Here is a 22,789-nt window from a genome sequence, read left to right as displayed (position 1 = left end):
AGTTCATGTTCCTCCTCATCACTGATAAGTTTCATGAGCTAAGTCTGATTTAGCTTAGCTTCTAGTACCACTCTTGAAGGGGGATGTTGATGGAACCTTTTGTTGGAGAGAAGTGGTGCTTGAATCAAGTGGTACCTTGCAAGTTGATATGGACTGCTTGGTTCTGAGCATGGAGAACAATACGCAGTAATGCATTATTGTGAGAGCATCCAGGCCAGAAGAAGTTAGTCTACTCGGCTAACTACGTGGCCTCCGAACTTTCTTGTATAATACCTCTTTTTTTTTACCGAACTGACAGAGAGCCATTGACTCCCATCACTCCCATCATGGCGTACGATCGAGATGAATTCATCTGTCTTATGACAGATTACTACAACTTCTGTAGCTGTGTCTTCTGGGAGGCGGATACCCCTCTCGTGCAGGCTCCTGCTGGTGGCTGGCCTTCGATCACCCAGGAGACCTTTGGCCAGCCTCTAGAGGAGCGATACTTTGATCGACCTACTCTTCAACATGCCCTACGTTGACTATTCTGAAAACGGATTTGCGCCCCTCATCATGACTAACACGCCGATTCTCGACTACCGCCGTGAGAGCATACATAGAAAGATATCCGCGAGGGCGAGATTGAAGGCGTTGCTCCGTCATATACTGGGCAAGACCCGGCGATTCCACCTTCTTGCGCCGCCATCGCGATCAGCAGGGGCAGGAACGGTTATGATGTTATCCTGGATACCAACGACGGCTACATCTACTGGGGCGACCTGAACGGCCAGTATGATGAGGCGAATGAGTGGTGCCGGTATGGTTTCAATGTGTACGAACTTGCTGACTTTTTTGCACTCTGCAAGGAGCGGTACCGGAAGCTAAGCTGGATCGGCACTGGATTGTTGGACCTATCTGTGATGGGTAGAACATGGGCTGGGAATATGAGTCTGAACCTGACTCTTGGTCTGATTCTGGCGATGATTTTAGCCACGATAAGCTGGCTAGGAAGATGAAGAAGGCAGGCTGGCCTGGCGATGGGGAGGGGCGGTGCTGGAACCGGGCCAAGTTTGACATGCTTCTCAGCGGTGAGTATTGTCGTCTTTGCAGTGAGGGTTTTGAAACATCAGATGACAGTGAGTTCGCCTGGTTGAGTTTCTATTAGCCCCTACAAGGGTCGAGTCCGCACTCCTTATATCCATGCCACATGCTGGACGGTTGTTGCTCACGTCCTTGAACACCGGGACCCAATCGATAGATCGTGAGTGGCTGTCACGGTTTTGCAGGTATCTGGAGCATCTCACGTCGTGTCTTCCAACGATGAGGCATGTCAGTGAGCCTGTTTTCTCTCAGGAAGACCTGTGTCGCATCAGGGACTCTGATGCTGAGTTGTTTGCGGCACTACATGTGGAAGGCAATGTTGATGAACAAAGAAAGATTGGGCTGCATTCACCTGAGGATATTCTCCACTTGATCTATGGCCTTTTGGATTATAGTGACATGGAAAGCTTGCAGTACGCCAGAGGTGTTATTCCAAGCCCTGCATTCTGGTTCGAGCGCGGGCGCATGTACCGCGACTTTTAAGGACTCGAAACTTACAACGGGGACGAGGATGACCCGCGAGGTTGTGGGTCACATCCAACGCGCGCTTTGGAACATTCACCATCACCCCGACGAATTTCAACATGCTGTCAACTACAAGCTGTTGTGGAGAATGTGGAAAAAGTCTTTGCCTACATGTAGGATCATGTTTTGATAACGGGATTGGTCGCTTTTAATATGTTATGGCGAGGGAAAAAAAAAAAAAAAAAAAAAAAAAAAAACCTGCTTGCCTGCACCTATCGCAGGAGATTTCGCTTCGATTCCGTTGTGTTGAGACTAATTCTTTTTTTCTGTATGGGATTGTTTACCATCGATGGTACCACCACGGGATATCTTGGAAAAACTTTGATGAAGCTAGATTCTACGAGCCTGTGTGGGCTACGTCTCGTCGCGCTAGGCACAGACAATTTTCAGACGGTTCAATGCAAGCTACACGGTGCTTGGAATTCCTGTTGGTATGGGATGTCAGGGTGTTTCGTCCCCAGCGCAATGAGCTGGAATGGGATGCAGATGCAGTCATAGCATTTATATGCTGTTGGAAGTGCTTGGGACCCATTAAAAGAAGGCTTAGTTGAACCTTGTGCATATTTTGATCCGAAAATTTGGTTTCTTCAAGTTATTAGTTGATTTACTTGAGGGTTATTGTACCTGAAGCCTCAATTGTTCAAAAGCCTTGCATGACAATGCTGACCATTGACTACTCAACAAGCATAGGCTCCCGCCGGCCTTAATCTCTACCTAATTTTTCTCTATCTACCTCGCCGCACCCTAGGCCCAATAAACGATCATTCGATACATGATCCCAATTACTCGGAAATGACCTTCACCCAGACCGAGAAGACCCCTTTCAAGTCAAACACAATGTGCTCTGAGTTCCTTCTCAGTCCACTCCCACAGCTCCCGCGCCAGTTGATCATCCTTCCCATCATCACTTACTTTCCCCTTAACCCCAATAGGCTCATAGTACTCTCCACTCCGGACATCCTTCGAAACAGACGCCCAAAGCTGGTTCCTGACTCCCCGATCAACAGGCGTCAACAACCTGCTCCCGACTCTAACCAACATTCTTATAATTGCTGCTGAGCCTGTTGCCCCTTCCATCAGTTGCGTTCGTACCACGCCTGGGTGGATAGCTGCAACGGTGAACTGCGGATACAACTTCGCTAGTTGTCTTGCCCACAGAACGTTCGCAAGCTTACTTTGAAAGTAGCATGTGTACGCTCCCAGTTTTTCACCTGTGGTCTGGAGAGACTCAAAGTTGAAGCAGCCTTTGGGGAGATGTGTATGGCCATGGGAAGATAGGCTCACGACTCGCACGTCTCCTCCGTTTGGAGTGTTACTGCCGCTTTCAGCCGTTTTGATCAGGAGTGGAAGAAGTAGTTTCGTCAAAAGTGCGTGGCCCATGTGATTTGTGCCGAATTGGATTTCGTAACCGTCCTTTGTGAGGCCCGGGGGGACGGCCATGATGCCCGCGTTGAGCATGAGGATGTCAAGGCGGTCGGATTCTGCAAGAACGATCTTTGCTGCATTTTTTATCGATTCGAAAGAGGAGAGGTCTAGTTCCAGGATACTAATGGTTGTTTTACATGCTTCGGGCAGTTGCTGTTTGATGTCGTCGATGGCTTGTTGCGCCTTTTGGACATTGCGCGCCGCCAGCCAGATACGACTGGGGTTGTGTTTTGCGAATTCGAGCACGGATTGCTTTCCGAGGCCGTTGTTTCCTCCTGTTATGAGGATTACTTTGTTGTTGAGCGGTGGGATATCCTTTACAGGATCAAAGGTATTGCCGTAGGACATGGTGAGAATGGAGAGGGGCCTGGTATATATACTAAGTATCGAGTTTTGTTCCTGATATTGCATGTAGCAGATTATCCGTGAGTTGATCGACGGGGTCAAGGGCGACTTATATAGACTTTTCTATCCACCTAATCCTCGGGACGAAACGGGTAGTATCCAGGCGCCGATGATCAAGAGTCGTAGTTTTTATCCAATGTATTCAGAGATGTTTTGCAGTCACATCTGTCCAGATCAACCATTCCCAAATCGGAATACAATCTATTCTTGGCACGGGCGCAGCAATTTGCGTGCCTCATCCCCAAGCGGAAAAAAAAAACAATATTTCAACCCGCATCGACGCGACGGATCTCGAACGATCAGGCTCAAAACAATGGCATCAGCGGGACAAAATTGTATTCCGTTTATCGTTAGCACGACTCTCGACAAGCCAGACTCAAAGACACGCAAATTAATCCGCAGCCATGTCATGCGCGGGAAGAACACACGCAAGTCCAGACGGAACAGAGAGTCGCTTCGAAATCTAGAATCTGAAGACGATGATGAGTTGGCATGTGTCCTCGCGACACCACGAATGATTGCGTCGGAGCTATCCCTTTTCAGTTACGGGGTTGAGCTCAAACCATATATGCTTGATCTCATTTATCGGGGTAAGGAATAATATCCCGAGTGCGTCCGTTTTAGGTCTATTGAACGCAGTTCGCTAATTTGCCATGGAAGCGTTTACCGTCGTTAAGCCATCAACTTACACCTTGCAGGCGATCACTGCCAGTGGGGCGAGGGACGATCTGTTTCGCTTCTCCAATCTGGCTCAAGACCCAGGAATGTTGCACTCGATGCTGTTTGTTGCACAGGCTTTCTATGACTTGTCACTGGGGACTTCGTACGGCAGGGTTGCAACGTTCCATATGACAAGGGCCATCGTATATCTCCAGCAACGTATAAACAACAGAAAGGAGGCGACAAAACTCACCACAATGGCTGTTGTGACATCGCTGGCGATTGCGGCAATAATGACAGGAGATATCGAGGCTGCGCAGAAACATATGGATGGCCTGTATCTAATGTTTGAGCTGCGTGGGGGCGTCGGTTCGCTGGCAGAAGGGAACATGATCGTTCACAAGGCGCAAATGTTAGTACAAACTTCTTTTTGCCTGTTGCAAGGATGTAACTTATTTGGAAGTTGTGTAGGATCGACCTCGGACTTGCAATGGGAACAGGAAGCACGCCACGCTTCATCCAGGGAGAGGTCTCTTGGAGCCCTCAGATTGCACGAGGAAGCACCACGACAAGGTTCCCAGAACTAGGGACAATTCACTCACAACTAGACCCAAAACTCCTGAACATCTGGGCTGATATTCGGGAATTCTCCAGAGCGGCGAACAAGGCGGATGAGACCGGTGTGAAGATGAGCAAGAGCCTCGTTTCTCAATTTAGCACATCGATTCCGTACCGGCTTCTTCATCTTCAATTCGACCCTCTTTCACTTCCGGAGTTGCTGAGGCTATGCATGCTAGCCTATGTCAAGAATCTTTTGGTCAAAATTCGGAGTGTTGGGAGGAAGATGGCGTCCCTAGCGAACAAACTGGAAGTGGCTCTGCGTGCACAGCAATTCTTCCCAGAGACTTCTTGTGAAATGGCCGAGTTACTCCTTTGGAGTACGTTCGTGGCAGCCATATCCATATTTGATAATTTCGATGCAGGGTGGTTGCAAGTTCTAATGGTGCAAACTATTTCCACGCTTGGCCTTGGGACTTGGACTGAGGTTCGAGGGGTGGTCAAGCGGTTCTTGTGGATAGACATGATCTTTGATCAGCCAGGAATGCAGGTATTTGAGTGGATATCCAGGGGATCCTTGACTCCTTGAAAATCCATCCAAGTTCGCTAGGAGTTAAAACTTGAACTAGTTGAGAGATCTTGGGTGAGCGGCTTCTCCGTACTTATTTAGGTACCTATTTAGCTTATGCCTTCAGTTTGTGACACATCGCACAGGGCTAATTTAGCAGACTTCACAATATTCCTGGACTGTGAAAGCTGAAGCCCCGTGCTACGTCTGTTCGACCCTCACAAAGGGGCGATATTGAAAGCGACAGGTAAATGAGCCAAAAAAGGATCAGTACCAAGCTTCAACCCACTTTCGGGAGCGATGGGACGAACGGAGTCAATTCTTCAACCAGGATAGACGTCCGAAAGAACGCCAGGATGTGTGGCCTCCAATTGATGAAGCATTTGAGGAATGTGAGCGGAAGTATTGAAGCATTGAGTAGGTAAGTTTGATTGGGAGGTAACAGTTGCTCCTCTAGAATTGATGTATCAAATGCTGGCATTCCAGCCAGAAGAGTGACCACCAGTCAAAGAGAGGTTCTCAAGTCAGAGTGAATGATCAAGTGGGTGTTGCGTGATTTCAAGCACAGTTTGCACATAGACCAAGCTCTCCAGGGCCGGGAAAAAAAAAAGGCTCAACAATGCAAATAGTAGTATTATTAGTATTCATGTCTAGAAATCTATATAACAGGCTGAAAGAGCAAGAATCTAGTAATACTTCTATCAACTTATTTTTAATAAGTCAATCTCTATTAGTTTACAAAGTGAACTATGTAGTTATCAATTGACATCTTGCTGAATTATTTAAATAATTACAACTGATTATCAGCTGCAGTGTTGAAAAAAAATAATTAAATGATTACAGATTAGATTAATTATTAACTATAATATTAAAAGAAAATAAAGAAGTTAATTAAATCAATTATTAATTAACTGAATTTTATTATTTATAACTCAGATTAATTATCAGTATTATATTTTTTTAAAGTGAAAAAAATATAAATAAGTCAATTAAATTAATTATTAACTGTAGTATTAAAAGAAAGTAAAGAAGTGTTATACTCTCAGCCGTGTCAAGACCTCATTGCGGTTTCACACAGCTTATTACTTTCATACAGATAATTTCATTCATTCTACAGACTATTCAAACCAGTTTTCAATCACTTTATAACATTATTCAGATATATCATAGAAAGATCTGATTAATAAATATAAGAACCTCACTTCTATACAAGGTCAGTAGATTACTCTTTCTTAATAGTGAGATATCACTGAGATATCACTTCAGCTATTCTTACTCATGAAATGAGAGAAGAGTATTTACTCATTATCTATATAAAATAACTAGATACTGACTTCTTATTAAAAAAGTCAGTAATTTATTTTTCTTCTACTGAAATATATATAAGAGTTACTATATTTCTTATATAATCTTCTTAGTATACTAAGTATTATATCTGTGATATTCTTATAATAACTCTGTAACTTATAAGCTCACTATTTAAGTAAAATAGTTAAGCTTATTTATATAGTTTTCTTAATAACTATTTCTATATAATATCACTGACTAGTTACTACTTCAGTTTTATTATATTACAATTTAAATTACTTAATCTGATTATAAATTTAAATTAGTTAAGCTCTATTAACAGACTGATATAATTTTATATATCTATACTGAGATTAATCTAATCTTACTTTCTGAGAGAAACTTTATATTATTCTCTAGAGTGTATATATCTCTACTTTAATAGAAGTCTGAGATTTCTAAACTCACTGTATACTTTAATATAAGCTCTTTAATCACTCTATTACTGTCATAGTCTTTATACATCTATATCTATTATAAAGATAGAGAGATTAAGATTAGAGATTCTCTGAGTTATAAGAAAAATATATTATTTAAATTTCACAGCTTTATCTATACTTTTGAATGAAAATTTCATCTTAATCTAAGTCAGTTTAATACTTATAAGATATAAGTAATATATATTATTAATCTTCTTAAAGATATCTCTGTGACTACTTGAATTATTAAGAAGAGAGAGCTTGAGTGTATTAATACTACTATAACTTAAGAAGAATTCAAAGACTTTCTACTGAATTAAATTAAAGATTATTATAACTATAACTTTATAGCAGTACAGCAGTTTAACTTATTATATTAATAAAATAATAAGAATTCTTCTGATTTTAATATAAGATTTAAAGAATATTAAAAGAAATTGACTGATAATTTGAATTAATTAAAAATACAGCTTTATCTTATAAAGCTGACTTATAAAATATAAATAATAATATCATAGTATCAGAGTTTATTAATTAATTATACTAAGCTTATTAACTTGATTTTCTGAATCTATTTAAATAATTAATACTCTGAGAAAAAGATTAATAAAATCTCTTTTAAGTAATTAATAATAGAATCTAAACAGTGCTATAACAGCTTTAGTATAGAGAAAGTAAAGAAGAATTTCAAGTATTCTGATTTTTTACTCACTGTAAAGAAATATTAAAAAAGATTTAATAAAGATCTTTATTTTAACTGCAGAGCTGATAATCACTATACTAGTAATTATAAGAAATTAAAGAAGAGAAGAAACTGAGAAAATATCTTTTTAAAGTTGATTTCTCTTCTAACAAATGTATTTATAAAAGATAAAGAAGAGAAAGAAATAAAGAATTAATAATTCTTATATTTCTGAGTTTATATTACAATTATAATATATATCTTAAATAAGAAGATATTAGTAAGATATCTACTTAACTTCAGAGTAAATATTAACTTCATATTCTATTTCTTTTCTTTAATAAAGAATTGAAAGAAGATAGATCTATCAGATTATATAAAATTTACTAATAGAATAAAGTATTACTATTTTAATATAATTTAAGTAAAATATATAATTACAGACTAGAAAAGAGAAATAGTTAAGTGAACACTGAGTTCTCAGATAGAAGCTTGCTTATCAGTCACTTTAATTCTGTAATAAGATTTTATAAGAGAATATCAGTGAAAGATCTGAGAGTTCTGACACTCAGATGTATAAGATATTCATATAATTACACTTCTTCAGATTTCATAGATATCATATATCTGATAAATGATATAATTATGTCTAATGATGATATGAGAGAACTCTTAAATATAAGTATAGACATGATATTACAGTGACTCTGAGTAATGTTAAAATTATAACAGTAATAGATAGCTGATATGCATGTAACTTAACAACTTTAATATAAGAAAATTCAATGATTAACTTAATAAGAAACTCATACAATTTCAACATCTATAGAATTGAATATAAAAGTACTGAAAGAATGTTTAGATACTCTTATATATTTCAATACTTTCAATCTCACTCTCTACTCATTATAAAGAATGAAAATGCTTATAAAACTAAGTATAGATGAAGATATCATCAGTTTACTAATCAATCAAGATTAGTATATTAATAAATAATTGAAGAATTACATGAAATAGAAGTTTCATTGATGAATAAAAGCATGTGAATCAGTATTGTAAATATCTGATAATATTATCAAATATCTTGATATTCTGTTCTGAGATACTGCTATATAATAGAAAGTGTTAAATTAATTATAGAGTATCTGACAGAGAAATACTTCTCTTATAATATTTATCCCTGACTTTGATATTAAAATCTTAGAAGCAGATAATTAATCTTGAGAGAATTAAATGAAGATTAGTATACTTAAGAAGACATTAACTTTTAAACTCTTATAGACTCTTATAAGTGTAAACAAAGACTTAACTTATGAAGACTTCTGCATACAGCTTCAGATATTGAACAATCATCTTATCAAGCTCAAGAGTATATAAAACAGTGACAGAAGATGTTACATCTCAGTCACTTATACACTCACACTGAAGAGAAGTAACAGCAATGATACAGATATTATAGACTGAATAGATTCAAATATCTATATATAAGCAAGAGTTTCTACTGTTTGAACAGACTTTTAAGTCTCTGAGATCACTTTCAAAGAAGTCACTGATTGATGTTAATATAAAGTATACATTAACTGTAACTGATCAGAACATATTACTTTCAACTGTTAATTAATCTATATATCTTCTCAATTGAGAGAAAGATCAGTGTCTTCTTATTTAAAGAATGAATTAGTGTCTGTTCACATCAATCACACTGTAGTAAAGAAAGATTTAGAAAATAACTATAAGAATACTCTGATGAAACAGAGAAAAGATTAGCTTCTGTTCAAATTTATAAATAGAAGCTTGAAGAGATCAGATGATAATAATTTAAAGAGAAAATGATAATAAATGCAATTCTTATATCTACTGTAATTGATAATATGTATAATATGAAAGTCATGATAGACAGTGATCTATGTTACTATACAATGATAAAATCTTCAGTTATAAGATATTATAATCTTCAGTGTATTTTCTTATTAAAATTTTAACTTCTTACAGAATTTGATAGTTTAAAAGATATCTATATTCATTATATAATGAAACTAAACATAGATGTGAAAGAACATTATTATAAAGATGTCTATGTATATGAAGTTAATAATCTTGATTATAATCTTATATTAGAACTTATCTCACTATCTGAATAAGACATCTTATTAAATGCTTAAAATAGAAGCTTGATATTTCTTAATAATGATAGAATTTATGAAGATGATATTCACAAGACTATGAATCTTACACAGATCTCTGTCAATGCTTATAAAATACTCTGAAAACAAAGTTATTATCAAAACTGCTGACAGAGTCACTGATAAGATTACTGATAGCAGAATTATATATCAATCTATTTCATCAGTCTGACTAATATTAAAAAGACTCTAGAAAAGTTATTCTGTATTATAATAATAGATTCTTGTATAAAAATCTCTTAATAATATCATGAATATCTAGATGTTGTAAGAGGCCTACGCCGAATAGATCAGTATAATATTGATAGGTCTTATATAACAAAGAGAAAAATGTTAGAGAAGGAAAGAAAGAAAAAGTGTGAGAATCAGTAATTGAAGTGAATATTTATATGTGTATGTGGTGATGTACACGGTGGTGCTTCAGAGTGGAAGAATATACACACATTTGTAGCAGCTGAGAATCGGTAATTGAAACATACACATTCATGACAGCTGAGGATCAGTGATCAGAAATGAGGTGATAGAAATCTATGAAGTGTACAGAATAGTCTATATGATTGATCAGGTGCACCCTGTCACATTAGTCCTCTCTTTTCAGAAGCAGTTTTCATCAGTCAAGGATTATCATTTCAGATAACACAGAACTCAGAGTTCAGGTTAATTAATTATAGTCAACTCATTTCATAAGATATTATTGACTGTGACTGTGTGATCTCTTATCAAGAATATCTTCAATCTCTCACTCAAGCTTATTATCTTCTTCTATGATTCCTGGCAGTTGTCAGTTGAAAGTTAGTTGAGAAGAAAACAGATCAGTGACAGTACAGCAGAGTAAGCTTATATAAAAGATATTATAAATCTCTGATGATGTGTCAAGATAATAGTTATAACTATCTAGAACTTCTATCACTTTATACTTAGTATGACAGTCATCTAGTGTATGAGATGAATGTGTGATTTGTATATTCTTAAGATTTAATCATACTAGATCTTCTATCTTATATTATTCAGTGAGATCTCAGTGAACATTGATTTGATTCTCTTGATCTTGTTTCACAGTTGTCATGAAGATCTCTGCTCAATCACAGATATCTTGAAGTTTCATTACTATATTATCAGTGATCTGAATTGAACTGCAGGGATTCAGTGTGAACTGTGTGATCTCTAGAAGATTCAACATCTTCATGTGATAACTATGTGTAAGAAAGAACAAGCTTATATCTGTTGAAACAGTATCTTGTTCATTGATAGCAATCTCTGTGTGTAGAAGCAGATTATGTCAATTATCTTATAAGTGATTGCAGAACTTACAGAGATAGTTCTTTACAGTCTGAATTATTCATTCTGATACATCATCAGTCTCAGAGTGATAGACAGTTGATAGATAGCATATAATCTTGAGAACTTGATAGATTCTTGTTTAGAGAGTGCTTATGAATTGACAGCTCTGATTCAATACTATAGATCTCAGTAATTCATATATCTGATAGAACAGACTTCTTAGAAAAGCTTCAGTAACTTGTTCAGTATTCATCTTATCACAGAGTTTTAATATAACACTCTTACTTAATCAGTTTATAATGATCAGAATATTTCTACAGTTCTTACTCTCAGAAAGATTAACAGTGAAGTCAATTATTACATCTTATCAGATTCTATCAGAGATATTAAGCAGTTTTAGCAGACCTTTTCTACAGTTCTTTCATAAGATGATGAAGAAATAACAGTTACAGTTTCAGATAAAATGTCTGATGCTGTTTAATATCTTGAGTCAGTAGAACTTCTGAGAGATTATTTGATACAGTTATTTACAACCTGAATGACTGATTATATACAAATCATACATCTCTTGCATTATCTGAGTGTGTAAGAGTTCAGAGTAGAGAACTCAATGTTGCTTATAAAACTGTAGAGTGTTATTATCATTAATTAAGTATTCTGAGATGTTGATTCTTATACATAGTTCTGGGAGAAATCAGAGTGCTTCTTGATATACTGCTTCAGTAAGTGTTTAAAGAAGTTCATTAGTTTAAGCTGTTATATGTCATAATTCATTCAGTGTAGATTTGAAAGAAGTCAAGATATTAGTATCAGTGTCAGTGTCAGTCTGAAGAGAAGATGTTCTAATCAGAGAAGTATGTATAGTATCATGAGTTGTTTTATCTTGATTAACTAGTATCTTTGAATTCAAGAGCTGATGCTCTTGATTCATTCAGTGAGTATCTATTATATTGAATGATATATCTTACTCTTATTATAAGAGAGCATCTGTTATCAAGTTCTAGCTGTCAGAACAGTAGTGTATTATAAAATAAAAGCAGCTTAAGAACTCAGATTATTATATCTGTTATTCAGTGAGTTTACAGATAGTTATGAAGTATTTAAGATTCTTATAATCTATGACTATCTTAAATTTGAACATACTTCAGAGTTCAGAGTCTCATTCTTCTAAACAGTATATAATTGTAAGAAGTTTCTTATCATAGATCTCATAATTACATTCAGCAGAACTCAGTTTCTTAGACATGAAAACACATAATTATAGAACATCTTCATCATCATATTATAATATCACTCTCTCTATTATATAGTCAGAGAAATCAGCTTCAACAACTATTTTATAATCAGAATTGAATATTATCAGTAGAGAGATATTAATGAATATCTTCTTTATCTATATAAATACAGCTTCAGTGTCTGCTGATCATTGAAATACTGCATCTTTCTTAGTGAGTTCTGTAAGTGATCTCACAATATCTGAGAAGTTTCATATAAATCACTGATAGAAGTTAGTAAATCTGATAAAGCTTCATATATCTTTCACAGTGTGTGAAGCCTCTCATTCAAGAATAGCAGAGATCTTCTCAGAATTCATTCAGATTCTCTTATCAGCTTCTATGATGAAATCTAAGTATTTAGTACTCTTGACTTTGAAATCACACTTGTCAATATCAATTGATAGTTCTGCTTCTTATAGTCATTGTAATATTCTTTGTATATACTCTTGATATTTCTTTCTGAATTCATCAGTGAAGATGAGAATATCATCTATATAAGCAGATACAAATTTATTAAGAAAGTCTCAGAGTGCTCAGTTAATATACTTCTGAAATATACTAAGAGCATTAATCAGTTCAAAGAGTGTGACTACTCATTTAAAGAGATTATATCATGTTCAGAATACTATAAGTTACTCATCTTCTTCAGCAATGTGAATCTTATGAAATGTGATGATAACATCTAACTTTGTAAATCATTGAGCTTGTTCAATATGAGCTAGAGTTTCATTGATAAGAGATAAAGAATAATGATCTTTCTTTGTTAATCTGTTCAATTCTTGATAATTCATACAGAATCAGAGTTCTTTATCTGATTTCTTTATAAAGAGAATAGAGACTGCAGTGAAAGAGTTACTAATATATATGAATTCTTTATTCAATAGATCATTGAGTGTCTTTCAAAGAAGAAGAAGTTCATCTTGAGATATATTATAAAGAGAGTCTCATGACAGTTCAGAGTTCTTACTGTTCTTTTTCTCTAACTTGATACTATGATTCACTTCAGAACCTTATAAGAAGAGTATATTTATAATATTATCTTATCAGAAGATATCTAGATATTCATGATATTATTGAGAAAGTTTTGTATAAGAATCTGTTATTATAATATAAGATAACTTTTCTAGAGCCTTTTTAATATTAGTCAGACTGATAGAATAGATTGACATATGATTCTACTGTTAATGAACTTATCAGTGACTCTGTCAGTGATTTTGATAATGACTTCTTTTTCAGAGTATTTCATAAGTATTAACAGAGATCTGTGTAAGATTCATAGTCTTATGAATATCATCTTTATGAATTCTGTCATTATTAGAAAATATCAAGCTTCTGTTTCAAGTATTTAGTAAGATGCCTTGTTCAGATAGTCAGACAAGTTCTAATATAAGATTATAGTCAAGATTATTAACTTCATATATATAGACATCTTCATATTAATATTCTCTTATATCTATGTTCAGTTTTATCATATAACAGATACAAACATTCTTCAGATCATTAAATTCTGCAAGAAGTCAGAGTTTTGATAAAGAGATACACTGAAGATTATAACATTTTATAACTGAAGATTTTATCATTATATAGTAACATAGATCACTGTAGACTGACCGTGTGACCGTGTCTGAGACCAGGACCAGATTTTTTGATAGTTTCATTACCAATTCGACTGATCCCATTACACAGTTTTAACATTAAATAGTAGTCCCATACTGTCCCAGTGAGACTTACTGTCTACTCTTGTCACATTTTCCAAATGAGATCATGATTTCCACTTCTCAATTTAAATTATTTTTATTGCTTTAAATGACTTTAAATCTCATTTGAGTGTTATCAAAAAGCGTTACATTTTAAAAAATTAAAAATAGTCTAAAAAAAACCTTAAAATGTCTAAAAATAGTAACTTTATACCAAGAATGGGACTAAATGAGACCAAATGGGACCACTTTCTCATTTTTTTCAAGTCATGGTTTCATTTTAAGATCTGATATATAGTCACTTTACATGTTTTTTTAATAGCCAGTCCCAGCGGGATTCACGCCAAGAAATGTATGGGACCAGACCAAATGAGACCAAACATGAAATTCATGGTCCCAGCGGCCAGTCTAGATCACTGTCTATCATGACTTTCATATTATATATATTATCAACTACAGTAGATATAAGAATCACATTCATTATTATTTTCTCTTCAAATTATTGTCATCTAACCTCTTCAAGCTTCTGTTTATAAATTTGAACAGAAGCTAATCTTTTTCCTGTTTCACTGAGACATTCTTATAGTTATCTTTTAAATCTTTCTTCACTGCAATGTGATTGATGCAGACAGATACTGATTCATCTTTTGAATAAGAAGATATCAATCTTTCTCTTGATTAAGAAGATACATAGGTTGATCAGCAGTTGAAAGCAATGTGCTCTGATTAATTACAGTTAATGTATACTTCTTATTAACATCAATCAGTGACTTCTTTGAGAGTGATATCAGAAACTCAGAAGCCTGTTCAGACAGCAGAGATTCTTACTTATATATAGATATTTAAGTCTACTCAATTTATAATATCTGCATTATTGTTATTCTTTGATATGAGTGTATAAGTTACTGAGATATAATATCTTCTATCACTATTCTGTATACTCTTGAGCTTGATAAGATAATCATTCAATATTCAAAGCTATGTGCAGAAGTCTTTATAAGTCTGATCTTTGTCTATACTTATAAGAGTCTGTAAGAGTTTGAAAGTTAATGTCTTCTTAAGTATACTAATCTTTATTCAATTCTTTCAAGATTGATCTTCTGCTTCTAGAATTTTAATATTGAAGTTAGAAATAAATGTTATAAGAGAAGTGTTTCTCTGTCAGATACTCTGTAATCAATCTAATACTTTCTATTATATAATAGTGTCTTGAAACAGAATATCAAGATGTTTGATGATATTATCAGATGTTTATAACACTGATTTGTATACTTTCATTCATGAATAAAACTTCTGTTTCATATAATTCTTCAATCATTCATTGATATATTAATCTTGATTAATTAGTGAACTGATGATATCTTCATCTACACTCAGTTTCATAAGCATTTTCATTCTTCATGATGAGTAGAGAGTGAGATCAGAAGTATTGAAATATGCAGAAGTATCTAAGCATTCTTTTCAGCACTTTTGTATTCAATTCTATAGATGTTGAAATTGTCTGAGTTTCTTATTATGATAATCATTGAATCTCTTCATATTGATATTATTGAGTTACATGTATATCAGCTATTTATTGCTATTGTAATTTCAACATTACTTGAAGTTACTGTGATATCACTTCTATACTCACATTCAAGAGTTCTCTCATATTATCATTAGACATGATTATTGATCATTAGATGTGTAATTGTATAAATATCTTATATATCTGAGTGTCAGAACTCTCAGATCTTTCACTGATATTCTCTTATAAAATCTTACTCTCTTTATAAGATCTTGTTACAGAGTTAGAGTTAGACTGACCGTGTGACCGTGTCTGAGACCAGGACCAAACTTTACAGTTGTCACATTGCCTAAAAGCATTACTCCTGGTCATGGTTTGTGTTCATCACATTGATTTCAAATCCCGTTATTTTAAATATTAAAGATTTCAGATTCACTTTTCAAATAAAAATCTAGTCTCAGATAAAGAATATGTTTGAATTCTTAGTCACATTTTCATTCTGATCTCATTATTGAAAATGGCATTAAATGAGATCATGAAATCATTTCTCACTTACATAATATCATAACATAGTGCTCATTTGTTGAAAATTCAATAGAGAGTATTATCAAATATCATTACTTTTCTGAACACAGATCATAATCAATATCATTTTAATTAAAAAAAAAAATGTACAATACAAAAAATAATAAAAAAACAAACAATAAAATAATAAGAAAAAATCACAATAAAAAAAAAAAAAAAAAAAAAAAGAGAAAGAAAAAAAGAAGAGAAAGAAAAAAAGAGACAGAAAGAGAAAGAAAAATAAAAAAAAAAAAAGAAAAGAAAAAGAAAAAAATAAAAAACAAAAATAAAAAAAAATCAAGATTGCAGGGCTGCAGCACTCTCAAAATACTCACTTCTCAGAGTCTTTGCAATGTTCATCATCAATCATGTATTTCTCACAGTGAGAATAACACAGCTGTGATGAGTCATTGTCTTAACATCATCTAATAAATAATCAGTATATATCTATATAAATGTGAATAATTAGAAAACATACACTCAAAAAGTGTGGCCAGGGTGGACTCTGCTGCCACTTGAATGACATCAAGAGCAGAATACTGAAATCAATGATTTCTCTCATTGATTTCACAGACAAGGCATGTGAAGATGATCTTGAGAAATATAAGATTCTCAGACTTCTGGTAGAAACAGATCTCATAAAGAGACTCTATTTTCATCATATCAGAGACTGAGTATTATCAAAAAGCATTACTTCAATGCACATGCACTTACTGCAGCAATTCATTCTCTATGCACATGACTGAGAGTTGCAGCTTTTTCATGCTGCACAGCTCTCTCTGAGATGCTGCTACTGGTTTGCAACTCACACAGTCTCTCAGTCCAGCACACACTGCGCATATGCAGCCCTGTGTGCTGGGGCCATGTTAGTCATTATGACCTGGCGTGGTACTTGCTTTTCACGGGCCATGTTTTATTTGATTGAAAGAGAGGGGGGGGACATGACTGCTGTTTTATTTGAAGAGAAGTGAGTAATTGAATCTGTAGAAGATAATTTGATTTCTTCTGCATTTGAAATTTGATTAGTCTATACTCTTCAATTTGAGAGTTTCTGAGAGTGTTTTAATAGTTTTCATATCAGCTTGAAATTAGTGATTGATTGAAGAAGAGAAAAAAGAGAAGAAAGAAATGAGAATAACTTATCTTTATAATATGAAAACAGAGAATTACTGCAATCATTTATTCTAGCAACAAAGATCTGTTTTCTGCATGTATCTCTGATACAGATTATATGATAACTGTATATAAAGAATATCAACAGTGTATGCATTGAATGAAGATGATGTTGCTATGCAACACTGTAGCTGTTTCTGTACATCACTGAAAGCTGTTAATATTTTCTTTGAGTCTCTTTATATTTGATAAGTCAGTAATATATTTCAATGCACTTTCTCTTTTATCATCATCATTATCATCATCATTATCATCATCATTATTATTATTATCATCATCACTATCACTATCATCATTATCATTATTATTATCATCATCATCATCATCATTATTATCATTATTATCATATCATTTCTGACCGCCTCTTCTGCCTTTATCTCTCTTCAACACTCACTGAAATCAATCATGTCATTTCTCTTCAAATATTCTGTGGTCCTGTGAACCATCAAGGCGCGTGAGTGCTGTCACAGATTGAAGAAAGAGAAGAAGAAGATGTTCAAGTGAGAAGAGACAGATTGTAAGACATGTTATAATGTCTTGAAGAGACTCTGTAAGAGAGTAGAATAATAATGATTTTAAGTAATGCTTCTGATAGATTTAGACTGAACTAAGTATAGAAATAATGCAGATAGTGCTGCCTGTGAGAGATTGAAGAAGAAGACAGTGAAGAGTCTCATACAGCAGCAGTGAGATTAGAAGAAGTTCTGAGAATGATTTGAGATTAAGATAAAGAGAGAGAGAGAGAAGAAGAGTATTACTGTAAATAAGCAGCAGCAGAAGAAGATTAAGAGAGTATTAAAGTGAGAGATAAAGAAGTCAAAACTGGTAAGTTTTTTATTTATTGAGAGATAATGATTTTTGATAACACTTCTGTTCTCTAATTGATTAGCAGGAGCTGATAGAGAAGAAGAGGATTGAGGCCTTGTTCAGGTCTCAAATGTGCTTCATAATCCAGGACATTGAGAAGACAGTTCTGCTCTCTGAGTATGTCAATCTGCTTGCTGCTGAGGTGGAACCTGAGACAGTAGACCAGAAAATGCGGGATTTTGAGGTGCAGGTTGACCTGGCTGAGAGGAAGCAGCAGAAACCCTTCTCTGAGAAGGCAGTGAAGAGAGATTTTGAGATGATTATCATCTCAGATAAGAAGAAGAAGAAGAAGAAGAAGAATGAGAAGTGAATTATGAAGAATGATAAGAAGAATGAGAAAGAGAAGAAAGATGATGAGTAGAAAAAGTTTTTTTCTTTTTATATTAGTTAGTTGTAAGTTCATAATTATTAATAATTGAAATTAATTTTGAGTTTTTAAAAATTATTGTACAAGTTGTAATCAAGTCAGGAACAATATATATATATATATATATATTTAACTATCATGATTCACAAATCACTATAATGTATAAGTATCAACATTTTTTCAATATTGATATTCACAATATTAATATATTTTTAATAATATCATCTGATAATGCAATTTAGTAACACTCTCTTTCACAATATTAATATATTTCAAGAAATATAACAGAGATTAATCAAGATTGTTTGTTTACTTTTATACATTGATGATATTCAATCTGAGTTAGTATTAAAATTATAACTAAGTTAAGAAACAAGATTATTTTCTCTTATATTAATTCTTCTTACACACATCAGTGATCAGTTATTGAAAATAAATTATCATCTTTCTCAAATTATTATCATATCTTCTAAATTCACTTCTTTCACTTCTTTTACTTCTATTGAAGATTCATAAACTCTTCAAGAAATCACTGTGAATTACAAAGTCTATATTGTTTACAATTCAATACAGAATACTCTCTTTCAATCATGATAAATAATCACTTCATTCTTCACATCTGATTCCAGGTCATGAAATTTATGGAAAACTCAACACAAATATTGAGATGAACTATGAAATAATTATCAACAGATTGTATTGCAGATTACTGAAGAGTCATCTCTCTGCTACAATCACTGCAACTTCATTCAGAAATATTCATCATGAACTGATTATAACTCTGAAGAAATTTTCTGACATCTGAAGTCATCAGAATGCAGACAATAAAAGAAAAATAATCAGAAAATTACTACTGAGCTGGTAAGTTACTCTATCAGATAATGATTTTTGATAACACTAACTTTCTAATTTGAAGAAAATCATGTGAAAATGACTCTGTATCAGTACTCTGATTTCATAACTCTTATCTGATAACTTCTGTGAATAATTACTTCATATGTGTATATCTCTGAATCTTTCTCTTTGATCAATTGAAAACCCCGAATTCTGAACACTTCTTTAAATGCTTAATTCAAATCTTCATATTTCACATTGATTCTGTCTTCAGTCCAACCTTGAGATACACTATAAAGTCAATATACAATATCTAGAATCAGAGTTGAAGAATCATCAAAGAGTGTCTCTCACAGTGAATACATGAACTAGTACAAACAATCTTGCATTTATAAGAGTTATATGTTATTATATTAATGAGAACTGAACTTATTGAGAGATATTAATTGAATTTGAATCATTGATCAGTAGTCATACTGAGAATTATATAACAGAGATATTAATGACTGTGATTAAAAATGACTATTGAAATATTAGTCTCAGTCTTCTTACAATTATAACTGACAATGCTGTGAATAACTACACTATGATGAAGAGCTTGAAGCAAAAATTAACTTTGCATTTATAAAATAATAAACAAGGTTATATCCTCTGCATTGCTCATGTGATTCAACTTGTGATACAAACACTGATAAAGAATCTTAATATTGAGATAAAGAATAATGAGATGACTGGTTCTTGAGATGAGAATGAGATAAAAGTGATTACTCAAGTAACTTTTACATTCACTTTGTAAAAGATAATGTTTTTTAATAACACTTTTTGATATTACTTTTTAATAATGCTTTTTGATAATGCTACTGTTAATTTTGAATAGATTGACTAATAATTTAAATATCATAGATTTGAAACATTGCTAATTCATTTGTACCTCTTCTAAATAACAACAATGATTCTATGATATTCAATAAATAAACAAATCAGTCACATCACTGAATATGATACAGAATGTTAGAATACAGTGAAGTTCAACATATAAGATAGCTGTTCAGACTTTTTAATTATGTCAGATAATTGATCATTGAGTGTAACACTCTGATTGAGAAAAGATTCAGATATTGAAACTTTCTGATATGAAGTGAACTCAGTTGAAATATGTAATTGATTTACTGTTTCAGTTTTATAAGACAATAAAGACAGTCTCAATTACTTGTACATCAATGCTGCAGTCAGTCTGATAAGTGTATAACAGTTTATTTACTTATCTTGAGAAGCAGTTGAATCACTCAAAAAGAAATTCAGTCTGAAATAATGCTATAGTGCAGACTATTGTTACTGTAAGAGATAAACTGGTATATTACTACAGCAAAATGAAACAATCTTTTACAGAGTACTATACTGTAGCAGCTCTACTAGATCTCTCTCATCAAGTTAATATCTACACTTCTCAAGATTGAACAGAGAAGAAATGAGACTCATATATCAAATTAGCCTGAGATTACTATAATACCAACTATCAGAGATTTGAATGAGCAGATGTTTGAGATGTGAAGACAGTGAAATACAATTTCCTAGTAAGTAATGATCTTTGATAATACTTTATATCATATAGAACTATAATACTAACTTTGAAACAGAACTTGCATACATTAATTGCAACTGAAAATCAGGCAAAACTACATACTTATAAAACTGAATTTGACTGCTATCTTCAAGATAATCTGACAAATTTACACATCAAATCAATTCTAGAGTTATGAAAAATTGTTGAGAGTATATATTCAACTGTTACACTGATGATGTGTGATATTCTGACAATTTCATTAACAGGGGTGAGAATGAAGTGAAAGTTCAACTCAAGTTGAGATATTTATCACTATCACTGAGAATAATTACAAGAAGAAACAATCAAGAAACTCATGATTGTAAAACATGAAATTATCAGACAGTTTAATACCTCTGATCACAGTATATCAGAGAAGTGTAGTTTTCATGAGAAAGTGAAGAATAAACTTGCACAAGAATGTATTTAGTTGTTTCATGAGTGTTATCAATAATTATTATCAAATTCTGATTATATAAGCAATCACTGAATGAACTGAATGAGACTGATTTTAATCTTCAGTCTCAGTCTCATTCTGATTTTGAAAGAATAATCATCTTTCACAGTTTATCCTGGAAAATTACTCTCATTTCACTGTTCTTGAATTAAATCTGGTCATTTTTCACACCATTTCTCTCAGAAATGGTTCATTTTCAGATTTTTTTGAGGCTTGGTCCTGGTGGGACTCACGCCAAGAAATGTATGAGACCAGACCAAATGGGATCAAATGTGAAATTCATGGTCCCAGTGGCCAGTCTAGTTAGAGTGACTGATGAGTAAGCTTCTATTTAGAGACTCAGTGTCTGCTTTAACTGATTGTTTCTCTTTCTTATATGTTATTACATGTTCAGATATTCCTTGATGAATAATCATTTCTAATGAGAAGATGATGTGTGAATAATCATTTCTAATAAGAAGATAATGAACATTTTTCTAGTGTAAGAGATCTACACTGAATAGATCAGTATAATATTGATAGATCTTATATAACAAAGAGAAAAATGTTAGAGAAGAAAAGAAAGAGAAAGTATGAGAATCAGCAATTAAAGTGAATATTTATATGTGTATGTGGTGATGTAGGCAGTGATGCTTCAGGGCAGAAGAATATACACACATTTGTAGCAGCCGAGGATCGGCGATTGGAACATACACGTTCGTGGCGGCCGAGGATCGGCGATCGGGAATGGGGCGGTAGGAATCTATGAAGTGTACGGAATAGTCTATATGATTGATCGGGCGCAGCCCGTCACAGATGTCTTCTGATAAGATAATAATGTTATAAATCTATCTCTCTTATAAGATTCAGAAGTGAATCACAGTATTAAGTTGAAAAAGAAAGATAGTAAGAACTCTGAATCATTATAAGATTCTCTTTATAATATATTCTGAGATGAACTTCTTCTTCTTTGAAAGACACTCAATGATCTGTTAAGTAAAGAATTCATACACATTAGTAACTCTTTCATCACAGCCTCTATTCTCTTTATAAAGAAATCAGATAAAGAACTCTGATTCTGTGTGAATTATTGAGAATTGAATAGATTAATAAAGAAGAACTGTTATTCTTTATCTCTTATCAATGAAACTCTAGCTTGTATTAAACAAGCTTAATAATTTATAAAGCTAGATATTATTACTGCATTTCATAAGATTCATATCACTAAAGAAGATGAGTAACTTACAGTATTCTGAACATGATATAATCTCTTTGAATAAGTAGTCACACTCTTTGAACTAGCTAATACTCTCAGTATATTTCAGAAG

The 22,789-nt window shown here is 33.5% G+C and overlaps 4 protein-coding genes across 4 annotated transcripts; 3 read left to right on the top strand and 1 right to left on the bottom strand.

Moving 5' to 3' along the window:
• Positions 1 to 326: 326 nt before the first annotated feature.
• Positions 327 to 1,566, top strand: BDBG_02106 (uncharacterized protein; the record flags this gene model as incomplete). The annotated part of the gene is made up of 4 exons (XM_002627389.1): positions 327 to 519; positions 607 to 886; positions 973 to 1,070; positions 1,148 to 1,566. The coding sequence occupies 4 exons, from the start codon at positions 327 to 329 to the stop codon at positions 1,564 to 1,566; spliced, it is 990 nt and encodes a 329-aa protein (XP_002627435.1).
• A 422-nt stretch (positions 1,567 to 1,988) lies between these two features.
• On the bottom strand, positions 1,989 to 4,093 carry BDBG_02105 (short-chain dehydrogenase/reductase). The gene has a single exon (XM_002627388.2). The coding sequence runs from the start codon at positions 3,442 to 3,444 to the stop codon at positions 2,437 to 2,439; it is 1,008 nt and encodes a 335-aa protein (XP_002627434.2). The 5' UTR covers positions 3,445 to 4,093; the 3' UTR covers positions 1,989 to 2,436.
• BDBG_02104 (uncharacterized protein) lies at positions 3,752 to 5,245 on the top strand (the record flags this gene model as incomplete). The annotated part of the gene is made up of 3 exons (XM_002627387.2): positions 3,752 to 4,028; positions 4,099 to 4,510; positions 4,570 to 5,245. The coding sequence occupies 3 exons, from the start codon at positions 3,752 to 3,754 to the stop codon at positions 5,243 to 5,245; spliced, it is 1,365 nt and encodes a 454-aa protein (XP_002627433.1).
• Positions 5,246 to 18,291: 13,046 nt separating this feature from the next.
• BDBG_16492 (uncharacterized protein) lies at positions 18,292 to 18,531 on the top strand (the record flags this gene model as incomplete). The annotated part of the gene is made up of 1 exon (XM_031724438.1): positions 18,292 to 18,531. One exon carries the CDS (start codon positions 18,292 to 18,294, stop codon positions 18,529 to 18,531), a length of 240 nt encoding a protein of 79 aa, XP_031576879.1.
• Between the last annotated feature and the right edge of the window lie 4,258 nt (positions 18,532 to 22,789).

Source organism: Blastomyces gilchristii, assembly GCF_000003855.2.
Source record: "Blastomyces gilchristii SLH14081 genomic scaffold supercont1.3, whole genome shotgun sequence".
Lineage (NCBI taxonomy): Eukaryota > Fungi > Ascomycota > Eurotiomycetes > Onygenales > Ajellomycetaceae > Blastomyces > Blastomyces gilchristii.
The sequence above is the reverse complement of the archived record's forward strand: the minus strand, read 5'-3'. Positions and strand labels throughout refer to the sequence as shown.